The 10,907-nt window shown below is 45.5% G+C and overlaps 1 protein-coding gene across 2 annotated transcripts in view; it reads right to left on the bottom strand.

Moving 5' to 3' along the window:
- Usp4 (ubiquitin specific peptidase 4) overlaps positions 1–10,907 on the bottom strand; it is a 47,191-nt gene that overhangs the window by 1,206 nt on the left and 35,078 nt on the right. For both annotated transcript variants that reach the window (XM_031343061.1, XM_031343062.1), the window contains 5 exons: positions 7,499–7,569; positions 7,131–7,249; positions 6,622–6,771; positions 3,037–3,140; positions 429–517 (listed from right to left, as the gene is read on the bottom strand). In XM_031343061.1, coding sequence (XP_031198921.1) covers positions 429–517; positions 3,037–3,140; positions 6,622–6,771; positions 7,131–7,249; positions 7,499–7,569 — 533 coding nt within the window. The remainder of the gene's footprint in view (positions 1–428; positions 518–3,036; positions 3,141–6,621; positions 6,772–7,130; positions 7,250–7,498; positions 7,570–10,907) is intronic.

Here is a 10,907-nt window from a genome sequence, read left to right as displayed (position 1 = left end):
GCATAGTTGTAATACTGGCACTCAAAAAGCAGAGGCAGGAGAATTACCCTAAGTTTAAGGCTAAACTGTTATACAAAGTGAGTTTCAGAGCAGGCAGAGATACAGAGATACATACTATGTCAATAAACAAGCACACGGAATGAGTGACTGCATGAACAGCTGTACTCTCAGGAATCTGCCCCCTTGCCCTGCAAATTCAAGCCCAGGAGCAGCCGGAAGGCCTATTTCATTAGCTGCCTCCTGATGCCTTGGCCATGGCTACAGCAGGTGCACTGTGGTACCTCAAGGAAAATTGAGCTTCTCCATTAGGAAAGCTCTAGAATGAATGACAGTCTACTCCACTTGGAGCCCTAGCAGATGACAAAGGAACCTTTTGGGTTTCTTTGTTGAGGGAGCAGGGAGGAGCAGGCATCTGGGACGGTACTCACCACTATCTGGTCCTCAGAGGCCAGGGACACACTGCTATCGTCAAAGTAGTACCATTTCCCATTCAGTCTGTTCTTCGCATATGCAGTGTCTGCCAAGTCACAAACAAATGCTCTAATGGCTACCCAAGAAAATTAATATGCTATCTTTATTAGGTTAGCACTAAATAACACGCACATGCTTACACCCAAAATATTAACACTAAGATTAAGAATAATGTATAGCCAGTGTGGATCCACTCAGGAAGCAGAGACAGAAGTACTGCCCCCAAGAAGCCATCCTGGCTAGTCTAGGTAGGCTGCACAGTAAACCCATGCCTCGGCCGGGCAGTGGCGCATGCCTTTAATCCCAGCACTTGGGAGGCAGAAGCAGACGGATTTCTGAGTTTGAGGTCAGCCTGGTCTACAGAGTGAGTTCTAGGACAGCCAGGGCTACACAGAGAAACCCTGTCTCAAAAAACCAAATAAATAAATAAAATAATAAATAAATCCCCAGCCCCTATAGCTCATGGTTTTGTTTGTTTTTTGTTGTGAGCTACCATGTGGTTGCTGGGAATTGAACTCAGGACCTCTGGAAGAGCAGTCATTGCTCTTAACCGCTGAGCCATCTTTCCAGCCCTTGTTTTTGGTTTTTCAAAACATGGTTTCTCTGTGTACCCTTGGCTGTCCTGGAACTGAGAGATCCTCTGGCCTCTGCCTTACACTGGGATTAAAGGCATATGCCACTATAGCCCAGTGGAAATAATTCATTTTTTCCAACCTGGATCTTTCAGACAAACCTGAATGGGTAAGCATAGAGCTGTCAGAGACCAACATCACCTATTAATTTTGGGACACTAATCAATAAAACAGATCTACTTAATGTTAATATTTAAGATAATTTTAAATTTAATTTTAAAAGCTGTGCCATGGTATTAAGTGTGTGGACATCAGAGGTTAACTCTGGGGTGAGTTCTCTCCCTCTTCTTTTTTAGGGTTCTTGGAATTGAACTCAGGTCACCAGGCTTGTATGGCCACTATCTTTACCTGCTGAGCCACCTTATCACCCTAGTGTATATTTCTGAAACTCACTATGTAGACCAGACTGGCCTTGAACTCAGACCCACCTGCTTCTGCCTCCTGAGTGCTGGGATTAACAGCATATGCCACCACACCCAGATTTGTCTATTTTTAAATAAAGATTTATTATTTGATTACACAGAAGGTATCCACAGATGTCATAGGTGGTCCTAGATTCCCCTGAAGCTAGAGTTATAGGCAGTTGTGAGCCACCAGACATGGGTCCTGGGAACTTGACTCAGGTCCTCTGGAATAACAGTGCTCTCCACTACTGAGCTGTCTCTCCAGTTGCCCTGGTGTCTACTTAACGGCTGTGATTAGTGCTGGAGACATAACACAATGACAAGAGCGTGTGCCTGAGATTTTCATCAGCGCCCCAAACAAAGATGACCACGAGTATAACCCAGAGCCTCAGAAGGACTTAGAGAGCTGAGGCGGCTAAGGTTTCAAAAACAAAACAAGAGTAGACGGCTCCTGTTCCATCTTCCCAGAACGCAGGTGCCCACTGGGTCTGCAGAGCTAGGATGTGCACAAGAGACTCTCCATTTCCTTCTCTCCACAGCTGTGACTGAACCTCTGGAGTGGGTGGGCTGCAGGCAAAGCCTGGTGGCCGCACTGCTTATCTAGGATGCACAAGGCTCCACATTCTGTCCCAGCACTGGAGGTGAAGCAAGGCCCCCTTAAAGCAGATTCAGTTGTAACTAAAACACAGTTTAGTGAACCTAAATATTATAGGAATTCTGGGAAATAGAGCAAAAGAAAAAAAATGTACTATTTTTCCAGGTATGGTGATATGTACTGGTATCTTAGCACTTTAAGTGCCTAGGGTGGAAAACATCAAGGCCTACCTGGCAAGTCACAAGCCAGCCTGGTCTGGATGGTGAGGTCTCAAAACCAAACCACAATTAAACTAACTCTGGCATCTCTCCTTCCCTTGCATTTTCCCCACGCTTTGGTTCTGCAGAGCTGGGAGACTTCTGTAATTACAGACACTAACTTTGTGTAGTTGTTTTAAATTATTAGGGACACTTCTCTGTAACATTAACTTTATATGGAAATGGTTAAGAATTCTTTGATCATGTACCTGAACCGCAGTGTTCCACTCGAAAACATTGGTCTACAGAGCTAGTCCCACGACGGCCAGGGTTACACAGAGAAACCCTGACTTGAAAAACCAAAATAAACAAAGAGACCAATGTTTTGTCATGTGCTTGCCTTAGTAGAGTTTCCAGAGTAACCCATGGTGGTGTGAACCTCTTACTTTCCTGCCAGGAGTCCTAGGTCATCCTGGCTGAGTTACATGATGAGCCCCAGGCCAGCGTAAGAGATCAGCAGGACCGTCTGATCGACAAAATTATCACTACTGAGTTAAAAACATGGAAGTTTACAAAGGAGGAAGAAGAAGGTAGAGAGGAGAGAGGAGCTGAGAAAGCCCAAAGCCAGAGACTGAAACCAAGCCAAGTGCTCATGGCAGTGCCTGGCTTCAGGAGAGGCTAAGGAGCACTAGGTGGGCATTTCCACACCTCAGAAGGAAGCAGATGCCAATACTTACAGTGACCGACTCCCATGGCTCCATAGTGATTGGACACGGCAATCAGGTCATAAACATAAGGCCTTGCTGAACGGTCACAGACAAACTCGGACATGTTCAGAGCCCTGAGTAGAAACATAATAGCCCATAAATTCAGTAAACTCAAAAAGTCAGTGTAACCCAGCAACCCCTTTCACCCCACAGAACACTCCAACTATGTGAGAAGACTAGAGCAAGGCAGAGTGACTGTTTGTCAGAGCAGAAACTGGAAGGCCGTCTGTCATGGAATCCAGCGCCTGAGTGCGGAGGCTGTGACTAACCAAAGTGCAAACAAGGCCACAGTCATTTAAATGTCAGACAGCCCTGGGAAGCTTTACTATATTTTCAAATTTTCTTTTGTTATTATTGTGTATTTAAGTTTGAGTGAGTGTGGCTATCAACCCACAGTGTGTTAAGTTTCAAACCCGAGGCAAGCCACTGACATGATTGCTGTCTGTTGACTTGTCATGGTCAATGTGAGCCTCTAGGTCCCTTCAGTCCCTTCTCAAAGTCCTACTTAACCCTGAAAATCACATGGCAGTCTGGAACAAACATTTCGACTTTCCACCCAGGGCACAGCTATATTGGCTTCTTTCCTGTGCCCACTGCAGGGTCAGGGAAGCTCCCGCCTCCCCATGGATCTTATCTAGGATTAAAAGTTCTAGAGAGAGCTTTAGTTTAAAAACTGTACTTTTTAAGGCTCAAAATAAATGGATAAAGCTGCAAAATCGTAACCTTATATAAACTAACAGTAAAGAGTAATTAAGACATGAAAGTTAATGGTTAGTCACCTTACAAATGATCAAATTATTTAATGTGTTCAGAAGTATACTTGTAATCATGCTAAGTACTAAAGTAACTAATTAGAGGAATAAGCTTTCTGCAGATGTTTTTAAAGTTAGGCAGAAAACAAGTAACTAGAGACAGAGTTTGTCTGTTTAGATAGTTAATAGGTGGTACTCAAACACTTCGGAGATCTGAAGAATATGGTATTTAAAACGTTTTTTTTTTTTTTTTTTTTGGTTTTTCGAGACAGGGTTTCTCTGTGTAGTCCTGGCTGTCCTGGAACTCATTCTGTAGACCAGGCTGGCCTCAAACTCAGAAATCCGCCTGCCTCTGCCTCCCAAGTTAAAACGTTTAATAAAAAAGTTTTTCATAGCCCTGCAGTGCTGGCACACTCCTTTAATCCCACCACTTAGAGGCAGAGGCAGGCGGATTTCTGAGTTCAAGGCCAGCCTGGTCTACAGAGTGAGTTCCAGGACAGCCAGGGATACACAGAGAAACACTTTCTTGAAAAAATAAAACAAAACAAGACAAAAAAAAGAAAAAGTTTTTCATGATGAAGAGACAAGCCAGCCCCTAGCAGCGTCCCTGGTCTCCCAGGAAGCTAGTGGACACAGAAGACCACCACCCAGGGTTACTTTACAGGCAGCAAAGCAGGCCACTGGGCCAAACACTGCCCTTTACCTTCACTATTCACAGCACAGTGTCCAAATTGTGGACAAGCAGGTCACTGGGGAGTCGATTACCCCTCTTTGCCTGGACAAGGTAGGCCAGTCCCCCCAAGTTCCTACTGTACAGGAAAGTCTGTCAGATCTTCTATGCCTGATGGCTACAGACTCATGCTGCCCTCCAGCAACCTCGGAGGAACCTGGGTGACTGGCCAGGTAACCTGGGTCTCTGGCACTTTTTAAACAGATTTGGAAGCTGCTTGGTCTACACTTCCTGCTGACCCAGGCGAGATTTACCTTTCTCAGGCCTCTGGCACTGACCACTAGGCTGCAGGCAGATTTATCAGTTTAACAGCAGCAGCCAAGGCTTCAGGTCCGTCTCAGTTCTCTGCATGTATAAAAAAATGAGGCCTCGGGCCTCACTTCCTAAGCTTCTAGCTGAGAAAGACAGCTTACCTTGCTACCAGACTCTAAGAACAGGTAAACTCACAGAATAGGTTTCAAGTAAGTTTTTACTGTCCTTTTATATAAAGAAACCTGCTTTATAGTGACTACTGTCAGTACTCAATCACCTTTGTCTCATAGTAAGTAACTGTGTAAAAAACTAATCATTTTTGGGTTCTGAGCTTTCACTGTGACTCAAAGGTATGAGTGTACTGCTCTTTCTACCATGTGGACTTCAGTACAGAGTACAAACGAGGGAGATACTAACACACCTACAACATCTCTTTTTATAAACTTAAAAAAATATTCCTGGAAGCTTCAGGGAATGGACTGGACTCCACCTCTCCAGGTCAGTAGTATAATCAGTAGCCTGTTTCTTCATTTGCCTATTCCCTTCCCGTTCCCAAGTACTAGGATCATGGGCCTAAAAGTTTCAAATGTACACCTAAGAAAAAATTCCCCCCAAGTCCTTAGCTTTAGCTTCTATCCTTTTTTGTTTTGTTTTGAAATTCTTTTTAAGACTTTATTTTATTTATTTTATGTATATGAGTACTCTGTAGCTGTACAGATGGTTGTGAGCCACCATGTGGTTGCTGGGATTTGAACTCAGGTCCTTCAGAAGAGCAGTCGGTGTTCTTACCTGCTGAACCATCTCACCAGCCCCCAGCTTCTATCCTTAATATGCGTCTGCTCCAGCAGATTTCCAATCAATTAAAGATGACAGCAAAGTGCTCCAACTGCTGCCTGTGTCTCCCAAGCTCCAGATGGCCCTCCAGAGCCCGGGCAGCAAGAGCCTGCTCTTCTATGACTAAGCTATCATTCCATCTTTTAATTGATAATAAATGATTAAGGGGGGCAACCTAATCGTGTATGATTACTTTCTGCTGACATTAGGGAATATTGTTGGGAACCAAAAAGCTGGATATGTTAGCATTACCTCTGTTTGTATTCTATACTGAAATCCATACTACAGAAAGAGCTGGGGACAGATTTTAGGAGTTGGTTTTCTCCTTCTACCCTGAGTCTGGGATCAAATCCAGGTCAGCAGGCTTGGGTGTCACAGATTCTCCCTCAGGGAGCTGTCTAATCTCACCAGCCCATTATGAAATTTTCAAAAATACAGAAAAGGTAAAAAATAAGTCAGGCTCTGAGGCACAGGGGGGCAAAGACTGGCACTGAACGACAGAGTGAGTTCCAGTATGGCCGGGGCAGCCGGGACTGCGGATAGAAACTCTGACTCAAAAAACCAAAAGACAAACAAACAAAGTAAACAAATTGTTAACTACGAAGGTGCCTTGAACTCAATCAATGATCCTCCTGCCTCAGCCAGGGATTGCAAGCATGCGAAATCACATCCAGCTGAAGATCAGGTCCCTTGGGTAGGGCTATTACACGACTGCCACGTACTGTTAATAAGAAACAGAAGTGAGCCTGTGCTGCCCTGGCTGAAACCAAGTTCCCTGGCAGCAATGATGGACCAGAAAAGCTGGCCACAGACTGGTGTGAGGTTTCAAGCACATCAGCAGTGACACGGTCAGCAGGACTCTTCTAGTAGTGATTTTTCCCACTAGTAGGGGAAGGAAGGATTGCTCCACGAGTCAACCTCCCAGAGCCAGGGAATATACAACCTAACTTATCCTCTCGCCTAGTCAGCACCCGTGCAGATACCCACCTGACCGGGAATTCCACAACTGTGTCAAGTTTATCCCTCCAGTATCTGTTGTAGGAGAAACGCTTGAGATGAACCACCAGGATCTTGGGCAAAGACCACAAGTCAAACTTCTTTGTTGCCTGTTGGTGCTTTTTACAGGTGGGACAGTACCTAAAGACAAGACACTTGCTTAGCCAGGGCAGCAGGAAGTCACACGGACCATCCTTCCAGGAAGGACTCGACCCCAGTACTTATGAACAATCTCTGCCTTCCCATCAGAGCAGTGGCATTTCTCAGCCCAGCACACAGCCGTCACACACACACAGCCGTCACACACACACACACACACACACACACACACACACACACACACACACACAAACAAATACATGGTATATTACAGGTCTGCTTAAGAAAAGGTGACCTGCCCAGGTACAGTGAGAGGTTTCTGTGCACCCAGGTGGTCCCAGCGAATAGGTCCCTGGTTAGGGGACAGAGGTGCCCTGCTCAGAGCGCAGAGACTTGCATACCAAGGATCATGCTCCCCAAGGGTCTCCATGGTGGTAAAGAGCTCGATGCACTCTCGCAGGGCCACTGCAGCCTTCTTCTTCTTCTGAGGCTGTGACATGCTCACGTGCTTCTCACAGGCCTGCGAGAAAGAAGCAGTGAGTGCTGCTAGAGGGGCTTCTTCCTGGCTCACGAGATGCAGAAGCTCTCTGCCTGGAATAGACTATGTTTTCTGCAGTCTCTGGACACAGAATGACAGTCTTAGGTGCTTTTCATTTCAAGTCATAAGGAAAGTTTGTTTAACTGTTGTCCAATCAGTGAGAGGAATATCAATGTATTTCCAGAGCAGAAACCAGAACACAGCACTGACCACAAACCCCAAATGACATACCTCAGATTCTTGCTCATCAAAGTAAAGGCTTCGGGTCTCACTGTCCCAGTCAATGGCCAGTGTGGATCGAGCTGTGGAGGGGACCATAGTGTCACTCATTATGGAATGACCAACACCAAGAGAGGCTCTCCAAGTGACCAGAGTGAGAAGGGCCACACTCAGGCAGCTGCACCACACCTGCTCACCCTCCACCAGCCACTGAGGAGAGCAATGCTAGAACCTGGGGCAGCCTTTTGGAATCTCAACCTCCCACAGCTTCAAAGTCCCCCCTAATATTACAGATAATCCCAAACCCCAGAATCTGACAGGTCACACAGAGTCAAGACGAAATAACCAGGAGCAGATTTATCCTCTTGCCTGAACCACAAGAAAATCTGACTCAACAGATAAAGTAACCATTTTCAAACATTGGACAGACACCAGGCAGAACAAAAAAGTCCCTGAAAGATTAAAAGTTTACTACTGCAAGCATCCCAAGGCACTGCGTGGTGGACAGAGACAGCAAGGGGGACTGAATTAAGGAAGCAAAGTAAAAGTGAGAGCAGAGCATGGTGGTTCATGCTTGTAATCTCAGTGTTTAGACAGTACGACCAGGAGGTCAGGACCAGCTATACAGTATCGTGCAAGACCAGTCAGTATGGACCACATAAAGCCCAGTCTCAAAAAATCAAAAGGGGCCGGGCAGTGGTGGCACATGCCTTTAAGCCCAGCACTTGGAAGGCAGAGGCAGGCGGGTTTCTGAGTTCAGGGCCAGCCTGGTCTACAGAGTGAGTTCCAGGACAGCCAGGGCTACACGGAGAAACCCTTGTCTCGAAAATAAAAAACAAAAAACAAAAAACAAAAGGGCTGGGTACAGTGGCCCACACCTTTAGTCTCAGTGCTTGGGAGGCAGGGGCAAGCAGATCTCTCTATGAATTTGAGGCCAGCCTTGTCTACAGAGTGAGTTCCAGGCCATCCAAGGCTGTTACACCAGACAATTTTGTCTGGAAAAACAAAACAACAACAACAACAATAAAAATCAAACTAATAAAACCAAACTGTGAAGGTGGATAGCTTTGCTGTTAAAGTACCTGCTAAGCAAAGCATAAGAACCCAAGTTCAATTAAAGCACACAAGCAAAAAAAGCTGGGTATGGTGGTGGATGCTTATAATCCCAGTGCTGAGGAGGGAGAGAGAGAGAGATCTCTGCGGATGACTGAGCAGGCAGACCCATTTGGTGAGTTCCAAGTCTGTGAAAAACCTTGTCTAAAAAAAATTAACTGGACTCATAGAGATGGTTCAGCAGGTGCTGTTCATCCAGAGGGCCTGAATTCAGATCCCTATACCATGTCTGGTAGCTCACAACCACCTGCAATTCTTAGCTCTAGGGATCTGGCACATATGTTGCACCACTCCCGCTACATACATACACACACACATACATACATACAAACAAATACACACACACGTTGTTAGGTCATTTAACGAGATAACTTCTGTAAAAAGAAAAGCCCGCATGCTTGGCAGCAGAGGAAGGACACCAGGGTTGACATCTCAAGTACAAAGCACACACACAAAAGCTACATTTGAAGAGCTCACTAGAACTGTACAAACCCTAAACAACTAAAGAGAAGAAATTCTCAGAGAGAACAACACTGCAGCTGGACAGAATGATACAAAATATCTCAATTATTCTGTTATTAAAAACACGTAGTGTAAAAACATGGGAGTGTAGATATGGCTCAGAGATTAAGAGCTCTTTCTGATCTTGTGGAGGTCCCAAGCTCAGCTCCCAACACCCACACAGTGGCTCACAATCGTCTGTAACTCTAGTTTCTGGGGATCTGACAAGCTCTCCTGGGCTCTGTGAGCACGAGGCAGGCGTGCAGTAAGCATACAGACAGGCAGCAATAAAAACCCAGAAAAATGACTGTCCGTAAAGGGAACCGGGAACTATAGTGAGTACTAGAGCCTTGTGTGTACAAGTCCCTGAGGTCAGTCCCTAGTCCCAATAAATACATGAAACATTTTTAAAAAAAGCTGGAGGAGGCTGGAATGATGGCTTAACAGCTAAGTGCCCTGTCACTTTTTCCCAAAGACCCAGGTTCAATTACCACCACCCAAAGGCTCTTGACTGTCTGAAATTCCAGTCCCAGGGAATCAGATTCCCTCTTCTGGCCTCTGCAGGCATTCACACGGTACATGGATATACATGCAGGTAAAATAGCCATTTCCATGGGCTGGGCTGGAGAGATGGCTCAGCAGTTAAGATCATTTACTACTCTTGTAGAATACTACAGTCCTAACGTCCAAGTTGGGAGCTCATAATTTATTACAGCTCTAGCTCCTCTGCAGGCCCCAGGCACACACATAGTAAACATACACATATGCAAAAAAAAAAAATGCTCAAACACATAGAAGACAATTTTATTTTTAAAATCAAAGCTGGGTAGTGGTGGCAGGCACCTTTAATCCCAGCACTTGGAGGGCAGAGACAGGTGGATCTCTGTGAATCTGAGGCCAGGGCTACACAGAGAATACCTGTATCAAAAAAAACAAAACAACAAAAAATTTTTTTAATTAAAATGAAGGGAAGGGAGGATGGGGGGAGGGAGGGGAAGAAAGAGAGAGAGAGAGAGACAGAGACAGAGACACAGAGAAGCTAGCTGTTAACTAGTTAGGGTAGAAGACACCAAGGGTGCAGCATCCACCCTACCCATGGAGCCATCACACATGACGCATGTCCACGACTCTGGAGACCCTTTTTCCCAGCAGCTGTCCTGATGACAAAGCTCCATGTAACTGATGTCCATAACTACCTCTGCCTGCGTCATATACAATTAAATATTTTTACAGAACAAAGAGACAAATGCACCTATTCTTACGAGTGAAGCAGAAATGGTCCTAACATGCTCATAGGATCACTGAGCCAGAAAAAAGCTCTAGCAGAGCAATGGAAGCCTGTTTGCTTCTGAGGTCAAGATCATCAAGGATTAAGGTGACAGCTGGGCATAATGGCACATGTCTGAAATCTAAGGACTCAAAGAGATAGAGACAGGAAGGTCAGAAGTTTAAGGCCAGCATCAGCTACATAGTAAGTCAGGGTTAGAATCTCCTGGGATTAGAGGTGAGGAACACTTGTTGTTCTTGTAGAGTCCAGGTCCCAGCATCCACTTGGTGGTTCACAGCAGTAATTTCCATTGTAGGAGATCTCCATGGATAAAAGGCATAAACATGGTGCACAGACATACAAGTAGGTAAAATGTCAACACATAAAAATAAGAAAGAGAGAGAGAGAGAGAAGGAGAGGGAGATAGAGGGAGAAGGAGAGGGAGAGAGGAAGAGGGAGAGGGAGCAAGGGAGATGGAGAGGGAGAGGGAGAAGGATGGGGAGAGGGGGAGAGGGAGAGGGAGAAGGACGGGGAGAGGGG

This window comes from Mastomys coucha, unplaced genomic scaffold (assembly GCF_008632895.1).
Source record: "Mastomys coucha isolate ucsf_1 unplaced genomic scaffold, UCSF_Mcou_1 pScaffold23, whole genome shotgun sequence".
Lineage (NCBI taxonomy): Eukaryota > Metazoa > Chordata > Mammalia > Rodentia > Muridae > Mastomys > Mastomys coucha.
The sequence above is the reverse complement of the archived record's forward strand: the minus strand, read 5'-3'. Positions and strand labels throughout refer to the sequence as shown.